A 24,987-nucleotide genomic window follows, 5' to 3' on the forward strand; every position below is an offset into this window, starting at 1 on the left:
GTTCAAAAACATTTAACTGGCATTGTAGATATACAGCATAAACACAACGTCAAACTCAAACTCATGGAACAAAGACCTCTAAAAAGACCTCTACTTACAGACTTACAGGCCAGCAGGAGCAAACAGCAGCAGGTACTGTAGGATTCATCCCCCTCCTTAATATTTCTCTTCTCCACCTGGTCCCCGGCACATCAGTCAGATCCAAATGAGTGTGTCACACCTCATTCTCACCTTTAATCAGCTCCCACCCAACACCTTATTCCTATTTTCTTCAGGGCACATGGGTGCGTAGTGGGCACATTAAGATAAAGGTGCTGCACGGATCATTGGGTGTTAGAGACCTACGTGCTGATAGTGTGTGTCGTAACCCTCATGGCGTATGCACTGATATAGTGTCATTTAGTGAGCTTACCATGGGTGTTTTGCCTCTTCAGCTGGATCAGCTCGCAATAAGCAGGGCTAAATGATGTTTCTAACAAAGCTACATGAACACATTTCAAAACACTGTGCACTGAATGCTTTTATTGCAGTAAACTGACAGAATAGTGCCTTTTCATGAATCACTGCTACAGTTATATATATATATATATATATGTATATATATATATATATATATATATAAACTACCAAAAGAAAACATATTACAACAAAACACAAAGCATAAAAAGGCTATGATCTTTTTTAACATCAGTGCATTTGTATAATTACAAAATAATAATAATAATAATAATAATAATAATAATAATAATAATAATAAAAACACAGCACTTGAAAAAGCATCACTGGCTGAACTGAACACATCACCACAATGTATTATTTTTCAAATTCCACAGCTAATCTGGAGTCAGTACACAGCCATGACATGCAGCCCTCAGAACACATCTACAACACTGCGAGGGTGTTATGGGTCCGCTAGTTACGCTGAACTACAAAAAACACTAGTTTAGAGGAAATCTCTATAGCTCGAATGGCGTCAGCACTGCAACATCGCACAGCAGTGCCACATCCTCCATCTCCTGCAACGAGAGCAACCTATGGCAAGTACACATCCACGCTCATCCACACTCGTCCACGCAGGCAACATCATCGTATTGCAAATTTTGCGCAAATAAACACTGTCTGCAGAAAACCGCAGCTGTTACTCGTACAACGTTTCATATATAGCCTGCAAAGTGTGAAGTAAACACGGAATTATTTTAGAGACCGGAAAAAAAAATAAAAAAATCAATCATTACAGGCGATTTTCCCTCAGGTTACCGAGGAGAAATGAGCTCCCACAGGGCGGAAAAACCTCCAGGAACCAATTCATAACGCTCGTACAACATGCAGGAGATGGAGAGGGTGACAACAGACCGGCATGATGTCACGAAATACAATGCTCAAGAGTTCAAAACATCAAAATGCCTCCTCGTCCTCCTCCTCCATCATGCACTATACACTTTGACACGATTTTAAAGAGAAATAATACGAGCTGGCGGCTTCGTGTGGATGATCGCTCGCAGCCCACACGCTCACAAAGCACCTCCCATAATACCCTCTGCCACGGAGGCTTTATTGTCCAAAAAGTCCACGCAAAAAGGCTATCTATGCAAACTGCCGAAGTTCACACAGTCTAAACTAAATGTTTTACAGTACATTTCAATAAATAAAAACAAGACAAGCACAAAACGTCGAGCGGATCGTTATCGTACGTCTGTGTATCGTATGTTTGTGTGCATTTACAGTGAAGATCGCTGGGATACAGATGGTCTGCGTGATCGCGCGCGAGTGCCTGACGCTGGGCCGGAGAGGACGAATCAAATCGCTGCATTTGAGGTTCTCGTTTGTCTGAACTTGCTGAACTGCATCTAGCTTTCAATAGTTAACGCATGCTGTGCGAAACTCCACGGGTTTCCAGACCTTACTAAAAAGGACGTGGCTAAAAACGCATTAAGAATTAATAGAGGAAAAGGAAAAAACTTCTCAAGTGTAACTCGGACGTCATTATCAGACTAAAAAATATGTGCCTTTCTTAAAGCGGTCCAGTTTTAATCTGTGATATATTGACTTCAGTGGCAAAATTTTGGCAGTGTACTAACCAGGAGCAGCTCCGGATACGGTGATTCCAGGGAACACGCAGGAGGGAGATAAAAATATTCCGAGGCTTTACAAAGAAGAAAAGAAAAAATGAAGACCGTCGACAAGACCTTTCTATAAATTGTACTGCATTGTTCATATCCAGATAACAGCTATAGCAGATTTATTGTGCTGTAATAAACATTCCACCTGTATCGAGGGCGGTGGTCTAGTCCTTTGTGAAATGTATGACTACTTTACTTTGCTAACTCGACAGCTAGGTTGGTTTCATTACGTTCAGTTCCAAAAGCCTGGTGCGGATATCTCGATCACGAGGGGAAAAAAAACCAAAACAAAACTCTGCATTCCTACGATACCGTTAATACAGTGTACGGAAACCTTTGAAAGATTTTTAAAGCCCTAAAAGTTAAGTCAAGCAGAAAGAAAAGCACACAAATAATAATAATAATAATAAAAACAACAACAACACATCAGTAGTAGATTGCTGTTGTAACCGGGTCTTTTGAGTAATAGCTAGCTAACATTACAGTGCATGATTAGCATGCTAGCTAGCCAAAGTGGCAGGACTAACTGGATGAGAACTCTTTAACTGCAAGTGTTACTTTTAGGAGGATATGCAGCAGTGAAGGTTCAACTACAACAGTAGTCACGATCAGTACATATAGATATCATTCACAGGGACTACCAGACATTTTGGGAGGACATGAGCTGCGCCTGTTCTTGTCACATCTTTGGCAACACCTCTGGTAGTAGCAAACATTACTTCAGGTTGAATTAAACATCTTAAAAGAGATAAAAGGCACATTCTGCCTGCACATGTAGACTCATTTGCTGTGATTATAAATGAAGGGAATACATTTTTAATGTGAACTCCAGGGGCATAAAGAACATTAAAAAAAATAAAAAATACACCTCCCACAGACTTTCAGCGTTCGATTGTTGTCAATTTGCTTCCAGAAATGGGTTTTAAACAAACCTTGACCTAACAGACGTTCAGTGTTGTGAAGTGTAATTAAATTTCACTGCCTTGGCAAGAAAAGGTATAAATTCATTGTTGCCTTATGCACCCTAATAAGCAAAGCAGCATACCCAAGGGAGGTGTATTTACGCTCCCTCTGTAGTGATGCGCTGCACTTTGGAATATCAAAACCCCACACTTCCAACACAACAGAAGAATCTCTAAATATGTTTGATGGAATTTCCATTTAAAAGATTATTTCGTAGATAGTTGTTTTAAGAACGTTTATGCAGTAATAAAGGAAATCCTATCCCTTAGAAGCGGTTGGAGGAGCGAGTTTATATACCTTGGAGTTTTATAGTGATTTTCTAGATCTTCGAGTTGATATATATTTACTGAAGAATCTCATTTACTACGTCTCAGCGGTTAAAAACAGCTCGTTGAACCTACATATTTCATAAGCCCCTAGCTTGAGCTGGGAAGCCATATTTACATACTGTAGTATCTCGAAGCCTGGAGGCTTTTGCCGTCCTTCTGGGCCACTTATACAGGGCACAGATAAAACAATGACAAATGTCTTGGCACTAGGATTGTCCCGTGTATTTCTCAAACAGTCTCTTGTTCATAACAGGCAGTTTAAAACCGGGGAGACGTGGAGAGGAACCGTCTCGTTATGTTAAAGTCCTACGCCTTACCTGGACTCCATCAGAATGGTCTCCACTCAGCCTAGTACTACAGGTGTATGGGTGATGGGTGAAGTGTTCACAGTACGAGGTGAAGCATTGCGATGTTTCTTACAGCACACGCACACATCGCTTAGACACCTCAGAGGCCAGCAGTCTGGAGTCATTTTTAGGGAAATTTAAGTAGAAATTCCCAGTTCTACCATTGTTCAGAGAGGAAACGTCGAACAAAGAAAAAGCATACCACATCGTAGTGTGCGCTAGTGATGGAACTACAGGTCAGAGCAAGAATTCGACGAGCTCGTTGTGTAGCGTCCTTCTTTCTGGTATTCTCATGTAGAGGAATGGGAGTCATGGACACTAGTCAAGTGGTTATAGTTTGTGCAGACGGACCGGTTTGTTAGTCTTCAGCACTGAGAATCAGCCAAGTGTTAGTGGGTCTTTGGCAGTGAGGATGAGACTCAGTGGGAGGTGACACATCTCTCGCCCCTCTGTTTTATCAGCTCAAACAGACACGGGTCTGAGATCGGTTCTGTGGCTTCCTCCTAGTCAAGAATGCAAGATCACCGCCTTCCTTTCCAAGATTTTATCACCTGGTGGAATGACACTTTTCTGTCTGTGTACTATTCCTGCCAGAAAACGTTTACAGGCTAGCGCTGTGAGCAGCCAGTCTATTGAAATTAGAGCCAGGTGAACGAAACCAGCCTTCATAATTTGTAAAAAAAAAAAGAAAAAAGAAAAAAAAAAAGAAAAAAAAAAAGGGGGGTTCATACCACACGTTCAAAAAAGAGAATACACTCACATGTAATCCTTTACAGAACAGGTTCTTCATCCCAGTTGCAGACCAGGGTGCTGTAGACCATGTGTGTCTGGGGGGGAAAAAAAGACCTAATGCTTTGAGACACACAGGCACTTCTGCTCAGGTGAGGGCGATGAAAGAATATGATCAGTCCAGATAGCGGAGTGTGAAAACGATACAAAGAAATTCCTTGAAATAAACGACTGAACCAAACGTCTAGGCTTTTCCTCTGGCAGCCGCTGCAGCCATGACCACGTCAACTGAGTAGGGGTTGAGTCAGCCATATGGAGGGATTAACAGGGCTGAGTCAGGAGCCCACAGCGCTCCTGAGGAACAGGAGAGATAGCAAAAAAAATTAAAAAAAAACAGAGAAAGAGAGAGTGAGAGAGAGGATGATTACGGGAGGGCATTCTTTCTGCCCAGTTTACTCGACAGAGCCTGGGTGGAGGCTGAGAGCAGGGGGGTCCAGGCAGGTGGGTGAGTAGCTCAGGTGAGGCTCTTTGATCCAGAGCAACGGCGCGCCGTTCTTTCCTTCCTGATTCTTGTTGGAACTCCGGCTCTTGTAGCGCACCAGCAGAACAGCGATGAGCAGGATGCCAAAGATGGGGAACGGGTAGAAGAAAACGAAATAGAAAAGCGAGTTGTTGGAGCACACCACTGACTGCAGGGTTGAAACTGTGGAAAGTAAGGGAGATGAGTGTCAGCAAAGGCATTATTTATGACACAGAAAATAGCCTGTTTTAGAAATGAGTCAATAGTACGCTCATAAAAATTTGATTTGACTCTGGGCCAAAAACAATATTTATTAGACATAAGACAGAAAAGTAGACTGAGCTGTAACTTACTGGAGTACCCAAGTATCACTGGCGTACCTTTGTCAAGAACATTAACGATGGTAGCTCCAGAGTTGTTTGTAGTGAGGCGATACCAGGCGTTGCGTGGGTTCAGGAGCCACTCCTCGACGTGACAGTAGTATTTTCCCGCATCTCCTCGACGTGCCCTTTGAATGGTCAGGCTGTAGACGTCTGAGGTAGTACGCTCAAACTGCAGTCGAGAGTTGTGGCCTGGCTCCTCCATCGGACTGCAGTTCCCATTACCGAACACGGCGTCGTGGCCGATAGAGAACACGCACTCCCGCTCGCCTTCTCTCTCCGAGCGGGACACGTACCATGACACAGAGAACCGAGAGTCTTTGGAGGACTGGGAGGGGATGCTGCAGCCCAACCGGACTGATCCGTATTCAGACACTGTGATGTTCGACTCGGTCTCCTCCACCTGTAATTTGACGGCTATTGTGAAAAGACAAGAGAGGAAGGAAAATAACTTCAGGAAATAAAAGACAGAACTCAAATATTCACAGACAGAAGCACCAGTCCGACTGTTTTTTTTTTCTTCTTCTATATTTGAAGGCTGTGAGAAGGCTGATAACTGATTAAAAATGTGTTGCCATGTACTTATAAAAGGATTATGCTAATATCATTTAAAATGGATGCAGAGGTTATTTGATACAGGACCGGACACCTAAAGGTGTCAGAATCGTCTAGTTCGATGTACTACACCTGCGCCCGATGAGACAGTGCATTAACACGTACTCATAGCATCAAAGCTGTGTTAAGACTAAAAATACCACCAAACTTTTTTTTTTTCTCCATGAGCTCACAGTCCTCTCAGATCTCTTAACTATAAAGCAGAAAGATGTGGGATCAAGGCAGAAGATCGAGAATCCGAGAGACCTTTTTATCTACCCGTTTTTAACACCCATTCTGAATGCTTTCCCATCATGCCATGCACCCATGCAATTTAATGAGACCTTTCCTTTATCCCAGGGGAAATTAGGTTCGAGTTTCCAGCACATATTTAGGTGTATATTAGGGAAATGTGAAGCTCCATGACGTGTTGCTCGCATAAACAAATTCCTCAGGTGTTTCCTGAGCATGGTGATGAAATGGAGGTTACACAGTGCAAGCTGCAGCAATCTTCCTAAACACATTTATGTTGCAGAATATCAAATTAAGTACCAATGTGGAGCAAGGGCTCACAAACTCTTGACGTATTGTTCATTTGTGAGTAAGAGCATCAGCGAATCAGGAGGCAGCTGGACAACCGAGGAACCTCGTACATGACAATACAAACATGGCTTCACTCTCACTATAGTTCCCATGCAATTCCATCATATAAAACCAATCTAAGAAACTGTGTATACATTATATATTTATCGGTTATCGGAAAAAATCCACACCGATGGTTTTTCCCGGTTGCGGGAGCGGATCTAAAGGGTCTGCTGTCGTTATACAGTACGAGAGCGGCCTCTAGAGGCGAAATAAAAGCTATCCCTGACAAATTTTGTTGTGCTATGTGAAGTGTTTTTTGATTGATTTTGGATGTTATTTGTTATTTGGAGTGTTACTTTTTGCTCCAGTTTGGATGCATATCTTTTATTTACTTTTATCTGTATTAATAGTTAATATATTTGAATATTTCTATATTTATTTCATTTAAAAAAAAAAAAAGTACAGTACATTTTCATGCTGCAATCAGTACTGCTTATTTTTCTAATAAAGTTCAGCAACATTTTACTTTGAGTGTCATGTTTTCATTCAGTATCAATTTGAAAAAACTATCGGTCGATTAACCGATACTGGCAGGTACCGCCCAACTTCGTTATCGGTATCGGTAAAATCCACTATCGGCTGGCCTCTACCGTAAATATAAAAATGAAAATTAGCTTTACAATCTTTACAGTTGTCCTACATGACGAATTAAAATGATTAGGGCTGCAACAGCTAAATCAACAAAGTATATAAAAGACCATAATAAAAATACTTGGTAACAAATTTCATTATCGATTACTTAATGAAACATGCTCTGGCATCAAAGCTATCGTCGTTAACGAAAACTAGTGAACTCAGTGACAAAACACTCTCGTTAACTGAAATAAAAATAAAAATGTGAGTTTCCAAGTAAGCTATTAATCAGAACTAGAAATTACAGCCCCACCCCCAATATTTATACCATGATGAAGTGAAATATATATAGAAGTAGTTTATTTTCTAACATTATTGGTGTTCGAAATCGAGTGTTAGTTTGTAGTAATGGATCGGATAAAAATACTAAAATCCCCCCTCCGGGGCACAACTTGGAAACGTCCAACTATTTCCTCACAACCCAAGGCCGGATTACTGCCGTTTGACTGCGAGAGCACGGGTAGCTTTGAAGATGAAGAGAAGCGCTTCTCAGCAGACTCTTTCGCATTGCTGGTCAGAGAGGGACATTAAGAGAGACGTTTGGACTGTTGTTATGCCAGGTGGAAATCATTTGATCATAAATGCTTGTGGATGATCGATAGATTAGACGGATAGATTGATGGATAGATAGACAGATTAGACAGATAGATAAACAGAGGGAAATGACGTAATGACTCTGCAGATATAACAAAGTTGATTTTTTTTCTTCTTCAATGTAATAGCTAGGAGAAGGCAGACCCCAATTTTGGATTTATTTATTTATTTTATTTTCCCCCCCTCAGTATGATTACCATGAAATTAAACACTAAAACGATACTAAAACTAAATACAAACTAAAAGTAATGGTTTTTCGGAAGATAAAAACGAAATCGAAACTATTCCTGCACCATTAAAACCATGGTTAGCAACATTTTTAAAACTATAATAACCCTGTCTGGCATGCGTTATGTCACTGCAAGTAGCGAAGATATCTGAATCAAATCTACTGTTTAAGTAGTTAAACAGTTTTTTTTACGTGTTAATAAACACCACATTGGTTAATTTGCTTAATGTCCCAAAAATATTATATTCCATTCTTCTAGGCACTAAAAACTAAGAGAGTCAACACCTGGAACAACTCCTGATAAATACGGTCACTTTCCCTGCTTGAGCGTTTTGAAATATTTGACATTTCACTTTCAATATGGTAGCCATCAGACCCTAAAGGCGTGTGTCATCATAGAACTTGCTAAGTGTTTTTGTTGGCACAACGCACTGACCTAGCACAGCCATAGCCATATATCTCTGGCACTGGATAAACTAGATTTTTAAAAAGTGGTGGTGGTGTGAAAGTACATCTGTGGTGTTTTAATGCAATTCCCTTTGTCCTTGCCAAGTTTTGGTTAGGCAGATGCTAAATGCTGTTTTACTTGAACGGCCGGAACAGCATGGATGTGCCCTGCACAAAGGTTGGCAGTAATGTAGGAAGTATCTCACCTGTGTGGGGGGGATGGGCAGTTTAGGGCAGTGGATGGTGGTAAAAAAGGTACCTTGAAAGATGAGTTCAAGGGCGCTGAGTAGATCTAGGGACCCTAGGGTGCTAAAAATTCCTCCTGTTGTATCTGTGCAGGTGTCTCTGAACGGCAGGGTTCAGAATATTGAACACTGCGGGGGTGGGATAACAAGTATGAGTACTTGTAGCACGGATCCTCATGTTTGTTCAGGGTTTGTACTGGAGCAGGGAGTGCTGCTTACTACTTGCCTACTCATTACAGGAAGTCTACTCTGTATTGTCTACTCAATAGACCAGGTGAGTGTCCTTAAGGGTGTGAGCCTCAGATGGGATGTTTCCCTGTGGCAGCTGATGCATGTATGCCTTTGAGGGGTTTCTCACACACACCCTGATGAATGATTCAGCCTGTGTGTGTGGCTGATCACCACACCAGCCTCTGGGGAAGGATGATGTCAAGCCACACTCTCTCTAATCCTGTCTGTGCCAGGGGAGGCAGATGGCTATGGAAACCCATGGGAATGAAACACAAACCTACTAGTGATTGTGGATGACAAATGCCACCCTAAGATAGCCTTAAGCGTGGGGCCTATGGTTGGGTGGATGCCAACATGAAAAGCACCCATTCATTAGCGTTATACTATGTGGAAAATATTTCCTAGCTTTTACGGTAGACTAACGAAGCAGTTGTGTGTGGCCTCCGCACGGCCGCCTCGACGTCTGGATGTATGCCAACATGAAACCTGCCAGTCATTAGCCGAATAAAATAAAAATAAAAAAACTACCAGCCTTTCTGTGTCTCCATCGGTCTTACCTGGCTGCTTGATCACTACGTGTGTGAAGCCTGATGAGTCACGGGCCAGGCGGTACCACACTCCATCGGGATCAGTGAGCCACTCCTCCACTAGACAGTAGTAGGTTCCGGAGTCGCTGGTCTCGGCGCGGTGCAGCGTGAGACCGTAGAGGCTGGGCGAGAGGCGTTCGCACTGCACGCGGCTGCGCAGGCGCTCCTCCTCAGCGTACGCACCGTACTCAAACGCCCCAGTGCGCTCGATCTTCAACAGCAGCTCATCAGGCTCGGTCGCCCCTCCCTTCCGCGCATACCACAGCACGGCATGCTGGGACTCGGTACTCGTCTGGGACGCAACGGAGCAGTTGAGGCGCACGCGGCTGTCTTCCACAAACTGCAGGCTCTGGTTGAGCTTTTGCATGCGCAGCTTGCTCACTGGAAAGAGGCAAACAGAGGTTTAAAAACATGAATTAGATGTACAGGACACTAGAGGATCTTCTAGAAGAAGCAATAAGATGTCAGACGTCAGAGGACGCTCTTAAGAAAAGCAGGCCTGCCGGCTTCTACGCTGCTCGGATTGGATTACGTACAGGCGTGTCAGGTGTGACTTCCACAGACACTGCCTGCTATTTCACACCGTGAGAGGATTTCGAAAAGCCAGCAGCATGGATAAAAAACACATTCTTAAGCAAGCAGCACACTCACGTTCACACAGAGAAGCCCGTGTGCCTAAACGTCTACATTCACCAAATTCGTGACACAAATCTAAACTTGGAAGCAGGAGCAGATGGCCTGCATGCGCAGATCCTGTTCTACTGGCACATACAGGCCAAGCAGCCTTCGAAATACACACTAAGCATATGGTCTTACATCACAAAGTCAGCACTCTCCTACTAAATGCATGGGGGCTCCATGAGCACACACACACACACACACAAAATTGATGGGATTAGCACAGTTGCAAAACTTAACATTTTCTCTCTTTTTTATGCTTTAGTGATTCTTTGCGAAAAATCCAATTTTCCACTGACACTTTGGGGCCATAATCCCTGCAGCACATCTTTGACTACAGTTACAGTGATGGACAGAGCTTTAGCCTAAAGCTTACAGTATCTTTACAGCACAAGAGCAGCACCACACTTCCTCAAGCTTCTAACACACAGGACAAGCTCTCTGCCCTCAGCAAAGTCCCCTCTAAATCACCATACGCTGCTCAAGACATAAATTCCCCACATGCATTGGCTTTACTCTGAGCCGAATCTCACTCCCACTCACTGAGAGCCTCCAGTCTCTGCAACTATTCTCAAGAAGCGATGCCCAAAAGGTGACGTATGAATAACCGCTGAAATAAAATGGAATAATTAATAATAAAAGCGGTATAAATCTATCCAGGTGTGTGCATATACATATTGGATTACATACACATACAAACACATACTTTGAAATTGTATAAATAAAATACATATATATATATATATATATATATAAAAACATCACACTAGCACTGCAGTTCCAATCAAAGAATGTAACTTATAATTGTAAAGCTGGCTAAAATAAAGACCAGGTCTCAGTAGTATTACTTTCTCACACAGAATAATGAGGCTGAATCAATTTGTGCACATATCTCTAAGCCTTGCTGAGCTTCTCAGATGGTAAAAGCATTCTTGGGGGTGGGAGGAAGTCATTGTTGCTTGGTTGCTCATTATGAGCACTGTTTCATGTGCATGATAACCATTGCACAGGGAAATGTGCTCTGGAAACAGCTGCTAAGCTTTCAGTCATTTGGCAAAATGTCCCAGAATGGAAAAGCTACCAAACTGGATTGTCACTTACCAAAGCGACTCCTGAGGTTTTCTCATTTCTAATTTAATGTGTAGCGGATATTATTGAATTAAAAGAGAGAGGATGGGTTGAAATCATTTTGCTCATCATTTTGCTCACCCTTGCATAGGGTTTGTGCCACAAATTCAGCATGCAAGCTCATATTAGACGGCACTTTTGCAGGTTTCCAGTGCCAGAGGATGCAAAGCAGCCGCACAGCATCACCGAGCCACCACCATGCTTGACTGTGGACAGAGTGTTCTTACTTCATCCTCCAGACATACCGCTGATCCATCGTGCTGAAAAGTTCCAGTTTTGTTTCATCGCTCCACAGAACAGAATACAGTGGGGGAAATAAGTATTGAACGCGTCAACATTTTTGTTTTCAGTAAATACATTTCCAATGAGGCTATTCGCACGAAATTTTCACCAGACGTCAGTATTAACTCAAGAAATCCGGAAATATAAAGAATTCACAACATTAAAGTCCATAAATAAAGTAAAGTGTAATAAAATGGGATGACACGGGAAAAAAGTACTGAAGACGCTAACTGAAACTGTTAGATACAGTGAGTACGTGCATTAAAATCACTACTGTGCATTATTTCCTCAATAGCTGACGCATAAGAGGTAATGCCTCAGTGGTCTATGTGTTACTGACCAGAAGACCTCAAATCCCAGAACCTCCAAGCGACTAATGTCGAGCCCTTGAGCAAGACCCCTAACCTTCAATGCACAGCTGAATTGTAAGTTGTTTTGGATGGATATCTCAGCCATATGAAAATATAATGTAAATGAAATCCATATCGTGAAATATATGGTCATATCGCATCAACGCAGGACATTTTTATAGTGAGTTATGGACGTTGTTTTGCACTCTTGAGCTCTGGGGTATGTTTTTTTTTCCTACATCCCAAATCAAATACAGTATGAAGTAACCCATTTATCCACTCTGCTGACAGACAGTGGTTCAAGCACTACCTCTCCAGTTATTAAAGATAATGGCGGAGTTGTTTTTGTAGAAAGGTCTTATTCCTATAAAGCCTTCTAATCATTAGGACATAATTGTGGATAATGAAAATGGATTAGGATAGATTTCTAACAGCTGAATCAATGTGAAACTAATCACTGTCCAGTAGCCATTTCTGATCAGTGTTTCCAGTTATGAGATTATTGATGATATGATTATTGTTAAAAAAAAAAAAAGAAAAAAAAAAGGTGTGATTTGTATTCGTTATTAAATTCGTTAAGAAAATAAAAACACATAAATCAGATTTCATGTCTATTAGTAAAATCACTTGAGAGCTATCGCAAACCGATCACAATAAGCTGTACTGTCCATTAAGAGTTTCTAGATAGCATTGTTAATCGGATCAAGTCTGTGTGGGACCCGAGTGCGTCTCCTCAGAGCTGATTGTTTGGGGCATAAATATGCAGAATTATTCCACTGGGAATATGTGCTTTGCATATAAACCGCAGTTTTAAGCAGCAATCATATATCTGCCTCTATTTTATTAGGCATGTGCCAACACATGCTGACAGCAATAATAATGGCCAGTCACCATAGATACAGAGAGAGAGAGAGAGAGAGAGAGAGAGAGAGAGAGAGAGATACAGAAAGAGAGATACAGCGAGAGAGAGAGATACAGCGAGAGAGATACAGTGAGAGAGAGAGAAATACAGAGAGAGAGATACAGAGAGAGAGATACAGAGAGAGATATAGAGAGAAAGAGAGAGAGATACAGAGAGAGATACACAGACAGAGATACAGATACAGTGAGAGAGAGATACAGTGAGCGAGAGATACAGATACAGAGAGAGATACAGTGAGAGAGATACAGTGAGAGAGATACAGTGAGAGAGAGATACAGAGAGAAAGAGAGGGAGAGATACAGAGAGAGATACTGAGAGAGAGATACACAGAGAGAGAGAGATACAGAGAGAGAGAGAGAGATACAGAGAGAGAGAGAAAGATATATACAGAGAGAGAGAGATATACAGAGAGAGTGAGAGAGAGAGCACGAGAGAGAGAATGTTAAAGGAGACTGGTCAAAATAATGGCAGGTGAACCACAAAGAAGTCAGGGGTCATCGGGACCGGTGACTCATTTTTCATCAAACCATCTCAGCCATATATATATATATATATATATGAATGATAGTTTTCTCAGGAGCGAGAGCTTAACAGGCAAAAACATACACTGTATGGTCAAAAGTTTCTGGACACCTGACCATCACCCTCATGTGGTTTGCCAGGATTGGTGTGGAAGAACTAAATAATGTTTTGCCCAGAGCCCTGATCTCAACCCTACTCAACACCTTTGGGATGAACTGAAATGCAGAGTGCACCTCAGGCCTCCTCACCCAACATCAGCGTCAGACCTTACTAATGCTCTTGTGATTGAATGGACAAAGCTACACAGCTAAAAGCTAGTGGAACGCCTGCTCAGAAGAGTGGCGGCTATTATAACAGCAAAGGGGGGCCAAATCTGGAATGGGATGTTCTACATGGATATACGGGAGTGACGGTCAGATGTCCACAAACTTTCAGCCACATAATGTAGCATGTACAGGTCTGGGGTGGGGGGGGTGAGGTCAGAGGGGTTGGTGTGTGAATTGCCTCTTTCCTCTGTACTTTCTCTAAGGCATATGACTGTAGATATATTAATTGTGCAAATCCTTGAACATAAATAGTGATTGTGCTCCATCATCTTCTAGTTTCCAGGGTTACCGTGTTTCCCTTGACAACACAGGGTGTGGTGCGAATACCTGAGGGAGGCTTCACTCTGGCTCCCAGTCACAAAAGACCTAATTAAACACTTACAGAACCTTCCATAGCCGAACCAGGCATGATTAAGTAAATTAATTAAACCCCAGTCTAAACTCTTTGTAGAAATTGCACAGTATTTTCTTTTCAGTCAATGACAGAATGAGCGAAATCAATAAAATGATTAAAAAAAAAAAGGAGCAAGAAAAAAAAAAACCAAAACAACAACATACCATGGGAGCCTGGTCAAAAATGAAGCAAATCAAGCAGCGTATTCAGAAAGCGCAGTATGTGATGAGAGCTGGCGTGATGCAACTCTGACGGGTGGGAGGGGGTGTCAGAAAACGCAAAAACACTGGGAATGATTAGAGTGCATTTGTGATTTTCTAAGCGGCCATGTTAGACAGCAAGATCCTACCCCTTCCGAGTGCGTCCAATTTGTCGTTAGCTCTGCTTAATTGCCAACCGCGGTGCTCTGCCGAGATAAAGCTGCTTTTCATTTAGTTTATTGACTGAAAACGTTACAAGCACAACGTTCCCAGATAAAGCAGCTTCTTTCTCAAGATTAATGAATAGAAAATGAGTTTATTTCTGTTCATTCCAGTCATGTAAACATACAACAAAACGGACTTCCCCTCCCCCCCGCGCCAAATTATAAATGCAAACACTTTGTGGGACATTCTGAAGTCTTCGGTGAAAATACATGCACGTTTTCTCAAGCAGTAAGGAGCTTTTGCTAACTAGGCTATTTCTCTCGGCTTCAGATTGCTCTGACAAGAGCCTGTCACATTACTTCCTGAAAAAATATGCAACGCTAAAATACATGCGAGATCCATGCTTTGCACAGTGCTTCCCATTCCATTATTAAAACGGCAATCTTTCAAAAGCACTAAATTATTAGGCTACTACAGTCATTAAGACTGAACAAGTTCATCGCCAGACAGACGGATGAAGAGGGGTCTTTGGAACGGCCAGTCGCTGATGATCTAATCATATTTTACCTCATGAATATTCATCAGTTTGAGGCACTCGTTTATTTGTTGAGTTACGGTTGCTGGTAAATGGGATGCCTTTTGTGTGTGTTCTCTTCTCTGGATTCTTATAGATTTGTCTGGAGTGTCGACAGCTGCAGGTGGTTCAGTACTGGAGCGATGGAAGCGTCGACTAGAGGGACGGGAGAGTTCAGGAAGAAACCAAAGAAGAGGCAAAGAAGACAAGAGAGGTAATACCAAGGAAAGAGGAATAAAAGGGACAGGAACAATGCTGCATTTGATGAAAAGGTCATAACTCGTACTTTCTAACCTGCAAATATGAAAGAAAAAAAACCCCAAAGAAAACACCCCTTTAACTCGGAATTACTTGGAACGGTCTCCTCGACGCCGAGTTCCCAGTTCTGAGCTAAGCTGAACGTAGCACGGGTATGCAGAGCAAGAGTTACGGATTGAAACGGCTAGTAAACTGACCCTGCGAAAGAAGTGACCGTCTCTAAGATGGACAAACTCGGTAGCCAGTATGAATAAGGAGAACGGAGAAGAGCCGTTCAGAAGGAAGGGGGGAGGAAAGTGGCAAATATGACCAGAGAAGTAAACATGGAAAGAAGAAGAGAATCCTGAGAGGCTTAAAGGTTGTCCCATCACCCCACAACCACCAAGAAAGATGGCCAACATCGTGCTCCACATCTGCGTCCTTTTAGGACCTTTAGGTCCTTCAAGGACTGTAAATAATGCTCCACAGAAAAGCCTTGCTTCAGCTGGTCAAATCCACTCCTGCGGAAAAGGGGGAGGGGGGTGTTTATTAAGATGGTGGTTTTACAGCGGATCCTGTTGGTGATGATTGAGCACTGTCGCACTGGACCTCATGCTCCACCTACTACAGCAGCAGAACGGACAGCTAATGTCTTTGCTCATGATTCCAATAAATCTTTGATTCTTTTGTGTTGGCAGCCAATTTCCAAGCTTCTTCTACAATGTAATTAAGACTGGGGTAATTATGTGGATTTATGCTCGGTCAGGGAGTCTGGAAACGATCCCCCTTTCACACACACTTCTGTTCTCCATCCACTGTCGAGTGTCCTCTTCCCTTCCGCTTGCCCCGGAAACCACCGCGAGTGTGCTCATTCTCTACGACACAGAAAGAAAGGGACTCTGTCAGGTCAGGGGAGCTCTGGAAATGATTCATACTGCTGGAAGACACAGCGCATAATGAGGCCTATGAGATCTATTTGTGGAATGTATGAGTATGGCTTGGATGTGTAGTCATCAACAGACACAAAAGCCATGTATAGTCATTCTTTGAATCTGTGCAATGGTATAGAACGTCTCATCAACATGCACACCCATGCGTGGACCTTCCCACTAATAGAACTCTTCTACCAGACAGTACAGCAGGGCACGGTAGCAAATTAATATTTGGAAATCGGTATTTATGTCAAACGAGGCTTGAATTTGGTCACATTGCCAACTCTGCTATCAGGCATGCTGAATCGAGACATAGCGGCGAAGCTACGAATGGTCTAGATCACTGATTGGTCATCACAGTACCATCCTCACGTACGTGGTTAGAAATGGACAGTACAGCATATTAAGCAACCTAACAATCAATAACGGTGGAATAAATGTTCGCCACGGACATTTCTCCTTAAAACGTCCATTTCTGCTAGCTATAAATACGAATATCTCAATTAAAATGAAAGCTATTAAACGTTTCTATATTATTTTACTGTAAAGATAATTAGATTTCGTCCCAGATCCACTAAAATCATATCATGAGGGAGCGGCTATTTACAGTGCATCCGGAAAGTGTTCACAGCGCTTCACTTTTCCCACATTTTGTTACGTTACAGCTTTATTCCAAAATGGATTCAATTCATTATTTTCCTCAAAATTCTACAAACACCCCCCCATAATGACAACGTGAAAGACGTCGGTTTGAAATCTTTGCAAAATAAAAGGACATGTACATAAGTATTCACAGCCTTTGCTCGATACGATCCGATATCACGTACCTGTGAGTGACAAAAGCATGTGAACCTTTGTCTTCAGTGTCAGTATTCAATAGAAACGTATTACTGTAATGATGATTCGATTTCGTCCCAGATCCACTAAAATCCCACCTTTTGCAAGTTTCGATTTGTCATTTTTCCTATTACTAATCACGAACCCACTTCCTCCAGAGATTTCCTTTTTTACTTTCATGGGTGCCACTGTGTGATGTGAAGCAGGCACAAGTGTTCAAGCATGGCACACATAGTTCTGCTTTAGCAACTGTACCATGCTGTACCAGGCTATAACCGCACCTTGCCATTTCTGGTGGACAAGAGCTGCACGTAAACATACATACTACGGGAATTCGATAGAAGTGTTCTGAGGCAAATAAAGAAAATAAATAAATAAATGAATGAATAAGAAAGGAGGAGAGACATTGACAAATAAGGAAGGAAGGAAGATAATAAAGAGAATGGGGGCATGTCAATATGTCTGAAACACGATTGCGCAAAACTGACATGGAGGAATTTCTACACAGAAAGGAAGAGAGTAAAAGTAAAGTTGAGAAATTAGTAGCATGAAACACTGAGAGAGAAAAATATTTACCTGATTCTATGCATAGTTGTTGGCCTAGTGATAAAAAGAGTCCTTTAAAAAGGTTGAGTCGTTTGCATAAAACATCATTTCAAGATGAAAAATGCTAATAAATAAGGAAAGGAGCGGCATGAGCTAGCAGATGCTGTGAATGAAGTGTGTGTGTAGGTCAAGGAAGACTCTGTGGTGCTCGGGGCTGACCTTGAGCATCTCTACAGAGACAATTAATCACCGAGCTTTTATGAAATGATTTTCCAAGTGAATGCGTTAGAACTGTACGTCATCTATCTTCTACCGTGTTTCTGGGAATGTCAAAGAGCAAGGTCTATTGCCTTAGCGGCCGGATGGAAAATAAAGGCGTCAGACAAAGCGCTGGTGATTAAATTAGGAGCTGCTTGGAGAGAGAGATACTATGGTGACGTTGCCTATGGCAAGCTGTTGGTTATATTACGGTGCCGTTAAAAATGGCCACACGAGTGTCTCGTATTTCTAAAGCATCAAAAGTCAAACAGCTTCATTAGCGCCTCAGATGCGCTCCTCAGGCACTAAATCTTCTAGGCTTGTAGGCCTTGGGGGGTTGGGGGGTGTTGAGCTCTGGCCATCTGGATACTACAGTGGAAACATGACCTGGTTAAAGTAACCTAGATCCTTTTGAAAAGGAATGAGTAAGGAGTAGAGAGAGAGAGAGAGAGAGAGAGAGAGAGAGAGAGACAGAGCAAGAGAGCAACAGAGAGAGAGAGTGTGAGCGAGAGAGAGAGACAGACAGATGGAGACAGAGAGAGAGTGCGAGCGTGAGAGTGCGAGCGAGACAGAGAGAGAGCATGAGAGAGAGTGCGAGCGAGAGACAGGAAGAGACAGCGAAAGAGAGACAGAGACAGAGACAGACAGCAAGAGACAGAGAGACAAAGCGAGAGAGAGAGAGTGTGAGCGAGAGCGACAGAGAAAGAGAGACAGCAAGAGACAGAGAAAGAGAGACAGAGACAGACAGAGCGAGAGACAGCAAGAGACAGAGGGCGAGAGACAGCAAGAGACAGAGAAAGAGAGCGAGAGAGAGACAGGAAGAGACAGCGAAAGAGAGACAGAGACAGAGAGAGACAGCAAGAGACAGAGAGCGAGAGACAGCAAGAGACAGAGAAAGAGAGCGAGAGAGAGACAGGAAGAGACAGCGAAAGAGAGACAGAGACAGAGAGAGACAGCAAGAGACAGAGAGACAAAGCGAGAGACAGAGAGAGAGAGTGTGAGCGAGCGCGACAGAGAAAGAGAGACAGCAAGAGACAGAGAAAGAGAGACAGAGACAGACAGAACGAGAGAAAGCAAGAGACAGAGAGCGAGAGACAGCAAGAGAGAGAGACAGCAAGAGACAGAGAAAGAGACTGCAAGAGACAGAGAAAGAGAGACAGAGACAGACAGAGCGAGAGACAGCAAGAGACAGAGAGCGAGAGACAGCAAGAGACAGAGAAAGAGAGCGAGAGAGAGACAGGAAGAGACAGCGAAAGAGAGACAGAGACAAAGAGAGAACGCAAGAGACAGAGAGACAAAGCGAGAGAGAGAGAGAGAGAGAGAGAGAGTGTGAGCGAGAGCGACAGAGAAAGAGAGACAGCAAGAGACAGAGAAAGAGAGACAGAGACAGACAGAGCGAGAGACAGCAAGAGAGCGAGAGACAGCAAGAGACAGAGAAAGAGAGACAGAGACAGACAGAACGAGAGACAGCAAGAGACAGAGAGCGAGAGACAGCAAGAGACACAGAAAGAGACTGCAAGAGACAGAGACAGAGAGCGAGAGAGAGAGAAATGGGGAGGACAGTGTGGAGAGTAAGAGAGAGAAAAAAGTTAAAGCCAGAAAGAAAGGCATGGCTTATAAGATGGTGATGCCCCGAGGCAGGCGGCGGTGTGCTGTAGTCAAGGATTTCACTCTTAATGAAGACGGACAGCTGAGCTCCATTCGCAGTAGACAGGAAGATAGCAGCTGTCATGTGAAAACTCTCTATCCCTGACTGAGAGTTATGAGGAGCCAGGCTGGCTGCCTGCTGCCCACTGGGTATGACAGGAGTCGAGTGCTTGGATCAGTCACTGCCAGGACCCATTTATGTACAAGACACTTAACAGAAGCACGGGGCAGGAGTATATTCACGAGAGAATGCCTCGCAGCACATACGAGCGAGAAGGACATACACCGTAATTGACTGATAATTAATTAACACTTAATTACTAGCTGGAAATCAACACTTTCTTTTTGTTTTGTTTTTGTTTTTTTTTTTGTGAAAGCCACACACTCCTCAGCCAATGTCTTAGAACAGACCACAGACTTCTAGGAAGGAAAAAAGCTGTTACACTTCTTTATGCCACACAGTGCTATCGAATTCACAAATCCGGTCAGAAGTCGTTGATTCATCTTCACAGAGCTTTCACATCTTCAAGCTCTCACGCTAAAACCATATTGTGTCTAATTCATTCAGAGTGACTTGTATGGCGGACACTCCATATCATCAAAGACTACGTGCGTTTAACAAAAGTGGTTCTTTAACAAAGAAAAATGCGTAAATGTTGATATCATGATGCTTCCAGTAAGGAGACGCTTGTTAACGTTTACGGAAGGAGTCTCCAATGTCAGCGCTTTGTAATGACCAGTAAGTTTCCGTCATGAGAGAGTCTCCAGGGCAGAGGATTTTGCAGGTTGCCTTTAACATGACAAGCTTCTTTTTTGTCTTATTAACTTCAACAAAGAAGGGGGGGGGAGAGTGAGAGAGAGAGAGAGAGAGAGAGAGAGCAAGAGAGACAGCAAGAGAGAGAGAGAGAGAGCAAGAGAGACAGCAAGAGAGAGAGAGAGAGAGAGAGCAAGAGACAGAGAGAGAGAGAGAGCAAGAGACAGAGAGAGATAGAGAGAGAGAGACAGCAAGAGACAGAGAGAGACAGCAAGAGACAGAGAGAGCAAGAGACAGAGAGAGAGCAAGAGACAGAGAGAGATAGAGAGAGAGAGACAGCAAGAGACAGAGAGAGAGACAGAGAGAGACAGCAAGAGACAGACAGAGATAGACAGCAAGAGACAGAGAGAGACAGAGAGAGAGCAAGAGACAGAGAGAGACAGAGAGATCGAGAGAGAGAGACAGCAAGAGACAGAGACAGCAAGAGACGGAGAGAGAGAGAGAGATAGATAGAGAGAGAGAGAGACAGCAAGTGACAGAGAGCGAGATAGAGAGAGAAAGAGAGAGCGAGATAGAGAGAGAGAAAGAGAGAGATAGAGAGAGAGAGAGAGAGACAGCAAGTGACAGAGAGTGAGAGAGAGGGAGAGAGAGACAGCAAGAGACAGAGAGTGAGATAGAGATAGAGAGAGAGAGATAGAGAGAGAGAGAGAGAGAGAGAGAGAGAGAAAGAACACTGCTTGTAACATTAAATGTAACTATAAACAGTTAAAAAGTACAACGTGTCGTTCATTAATCAATTAAAAAAAACAACTGTAGTTTCTGGCAAATAGCTGTGGTATACAGTGGTGCTCAAAAGTTTGTGAACCCTTAAGAATTTTCTATATTTCTGCTAAATATGACATCATCTGATTTATCTAAACGTAGATTTAGAGAACCGGATTAAACAAATGAGACAATTCATAGAGGAAAACGATCCAACATTACACATACCTGTGAGTGGAAAAAGCATGCGAACCTTTATCTTCAGTATCAGTATTCAATAGAAATGTATTCATTTTCCTGTAAAAATCAATGACCAAGTATAATATTTACGTCTCATCCGTTCAACTGGGTTCTCTTTACCTACTTTTAGGACTTGTGTGAAAATCGAATGATGTTTCAGCTCATATTCATGCAGATATCTAGACAATTCGAAAGGGTTCACAAACCATCGGGCCCCACTGTAAGAGGAACAGAGCACTCCAGGACATGCCGTTATTGGAAAATAATCGACTTTGCGGTAGTAGCAGTAACTCCACTTCGCGTCGAGCCGCAGCATACTATCCTGACGTTGATGATTTTCTTGGAACAGCATTTCCTGTAACACGCACGCTATTAGCGACGGAGTGGCTGGCTTTATCCGGTCACGACTGATTAATGGCTGGCTATGAACAACCCAATTTAATCCATGCTAGGAGGAGAGCATGCTCTGTAGCTCCATTTACCTCAGCAGCTGGCGCACCTCTGATTAAGCAACCCTACAATATAACACACACTTATTAGGGGAGAAGTAATGCGTATGTGTGTGCCTGCTAGAACCCCTGGCGGCAATCCTTAACAAGCTGGCATTACGGTCAGGAAGCCGTCGTGTTGTGATCCAGACATTTGGGATACCGGACTCGTCACACTGGGTGTGCTGATGTAGGTTGTGTTGTAGTATTTCTGTATGTGTAGATGGCGTTTGCGTCACATCTGAAGGCGTGTATGCGGATAACCGAGTGCGTGTAGGTGACCCGCGTCGACTCTGTAGAGCGCATTTTCTCCCAGTTGCATTTCATTCGTCTCCCTGCTTCGGTCTCAGAACCACTTTGTATCCCAGAGAAGAGACACTAATGAGAAAATGTTAATATCCCATTCCTGAGCCCATCATTAATCTGAGGCTGCAGATGGCTCCATTAGGGCATATCCAGCATTATTACTACAGATATTAGAATCTGTCGCAGAGACGGAGGATGCGGAGAACTTCCCCTGAGAGCTGGAGAACTGAACATGTGTACACTGTTATTACATTTCTTATATACCATAAAGCGCCCGAAATATGATCGGGTGACAGGAAGACAAGCTGTAATATTCATATTTAGAAACTATAGTGTGATGCCTGCGGAGGAATTCAGATACAAGCTGCCGTGCTGTTCTTCTTGTGATGGTACACTAGGAGAGCGAAAGCTAGAGAAAGGGAAAGACAGAAAGCACGTGAGAGCACACGCTCAGACCAGGTTTCTAATGAAATCATGTCTACCTGTGCTACCTCCGGCGCTCTTGACGAGATGAGCTAAGTTAATGCTAAGCTGAGTGAAAGTGTGAAGAGGAGTGTGCAGTGATGGAGAACATCACATAGAGAAGGCATCTTATCGCGTCTAGTTCTGCAGTGCTGTTCGGGATTGTTCTCCGACGAAGGCCTTACCCTCGGTTCACACAAGAAATGGAAAAAAAAAAAACAAGTGCCACTTCTATGTCTTTCAAATTAACACTCCTAATAATAAATGTGTGTTCACACCGGCTGTGTACAAGATCTGACTTGATATTTTCCACTTTCCTGTGCCATGAAAAGAAAAAAAAAAAAGAAGAAGAAGAAAAGAAGAAATTATTCTGTGCTAGTTCACAGGTCTTGTACATTCATTAGTTATCACACTGGGCAGGTCAACGCTTCCATCTGCTGTCCAGTCTTGAGTTTTAACTCCGATTGCTAATGGCAGAACCTAACTGACTAGGCTAAAAGGTTCTATCTAATGTCATGTAATAGCATATGGTGAGCTAGTTAGCTAGTTAAGAGCATTGAATGGTCTTTCACACCGAGATGCGATTAAGCGACGCGAATGTACGACATGATGACGCTCTTTAATCGAAACAATAGATCACTATGGAGCTATTCACACCGGGCACGATCAATCGCAGTGTGACAAAGCGAGATTACCTCTCCCCCATGATGAACCGGGCCGTCCGATTACATGTGAGCTTTCTATCACGTGCCCCGGAGTCGCAGCTGTTACACAAAAGGGCGATACGGGTGGCGCTATAGCATAGAAAGCTGTTTTGGAAACCAGTGTAAACACCGAAGAAACGTATTCCAGATGCGAGAAGAGAATGCATGTTGAGTTCTCGTTATCGTTGGTGTCTGAGAACGTTTTGATAAAAGTCACGGCGAAATCCATTTTCAGATCCGTTTTCGTTCTTTTTCCGTGCTCCTTAACAGTTTGCGTGCCTCGTGGTGCTATTCGCCAACATTCACGTGATTCTCGGTGATCAGAGACGACACCTGGCGTGCAGGCGTAAAATGCGTTCTCGTTCAGCGCCACCTAGCGTACGGGCGTGAATTAGCCGAAGGCGATCGATCGTTTCGTGTTCGGTGTGAAAGCACCGTCGCGTCGTTTCATCGAGTCGCGCCCAGTGCGAAAGAGCCTTTATAGAGACGGAGGTAGACGAATGAGTAGACGTGCGTTATGAAATTTTAAGAACGTTTCTAAGAAATCACGCTGTGTGTATGCGCCCTCGGAAAGTCAGAAAGTCATTGGTGAATCTTTAGGCTATGTGATGTGGTGTTGTGTCAAAACATCCCAAGTATTCCTCGAGTCGAACCCTGAGGTGACTGTTGCTTATAGCTTAAGAGAGGTACGTTTTGTGCTGGAGTTTATTTTGCTCGGGTTCATCGTCGGTTTTTCACATACCTGCAAGGTGAATTCACCTTGTACACATTGTTCTACCTTCTACGCCTCGGGCGATCCGTGTATTTCAGCAGCTGGTGGGATTCAGAACGGGTATCTCGTGCTGTAGTTACAGCATCACAGCAATTTGCACCACCATAAAGTGCATTGTGTTTACTCACCAAGTTGATCAAGAGGTCCCCCCGATCCACTGGACTTCTGACCAGAAGGTCATAAGTTCAAATCCCAGCACCACCAAGCTGCAACTGCTGGGCCCTTGAACAAGGTCCTTAACCATCAACTGCGCAGTTGTATAAATGAGATATACGTAAGTCGCTCTGGATAAGGGCGTCTGCCAAAATGCCATAAATGTAAAGCACTAGTAAGTGTGCTTTTTTAGACAATTCTCCAAAACAGAGATCCTCTTTTCTTTCCATGGCAAAGGACGGCAAAACAATGTGACAAAATACATTTCAGAGATAGCCTTATCTTCCACAATAAGAGGAGCACACGGACATCCTGCATGCGCTTTCCTTACTGGTGAGGGGGATGTAAAGAAGAAAAGTGACTGACAGATTCCTGTGTGTCAATAACACTGATGGAAGCTGCTGGGTTTTAACGCCTTTGAAGAGGCTGCGATGATAAACTCAACTGATCGATGGCAGCCATCACGAGGGCAATGAGAAATGGCTGTGCTTAGCAGACCACCCCCTGTCACCAAACACAAAAGACACACATCGGCAGTGCTGAGAATGCAGCAACAAGTGCACAGCCAGTCACTACAGTACACTGCTACGCCCACAAACGCTTGCACCGAGCTCTCATCCTACAGCGGCGGTGCATTTAAACACCGAAACGTGCAGTTCGATAAGTGTGTCGCAAACTCGTTACACGATTAGATTTCTAACTCCGCCGCACTCTTAAAATCACCTCATTTTTCATACCTCAATGATTAAATCTGC

At 43.2% G+C, this 24,987-nt stretch overlaps 1 protein-coding gene across 2 annotated transcripts in view; it reads right to left on the minus strand.

The window, feature by feature from the left end:
• Positions 1-629: 629 nt before the first annotated feature.
• The window catches only part of igsf3 (immunoglobulin superfamily, member 3), a 148,235-nt gene continuing 123,877 nt past the window's right edge, over positions 630-24,987 (minus strand). For both annotated transcript variants that reach the window (XM_053627573.1, XM_053627572.1), the window contains exons 7-9: positions 9,564-9,974; positions 5,389-5,805; positions 630-5,191 (exon numbers count right to left, since the gene is read on the minus strand). In XM_053627573.1, coding sequence (XP_053483548.1) covers positions 4,941-5,191; positions 5,389-5,805; positions 9,564-9,974 — 1,079 coding nt within the window. In that variant the 3' untranslated portion in view covers positions 630-4,940. The remainder of the gene's footprint in view (positions 5,192-5,388; positions 5,806-9,563; positions 9,975-24,987) is intronic.

Source organism: Ictalurus furcatus, chromosome 6, assembly GCF_023375685.1.
Source record: "Ictalurus furcatus strain D&B chromosome 6, Billie_1.0, whole genome shotgun sequence".
Lineage (NCBI taxonomy): Eukaryota > Metazoa > Chordata > Actinopteri > Siluriformes > Ictaluridae > Ictalurus > Ictalurus furcatus.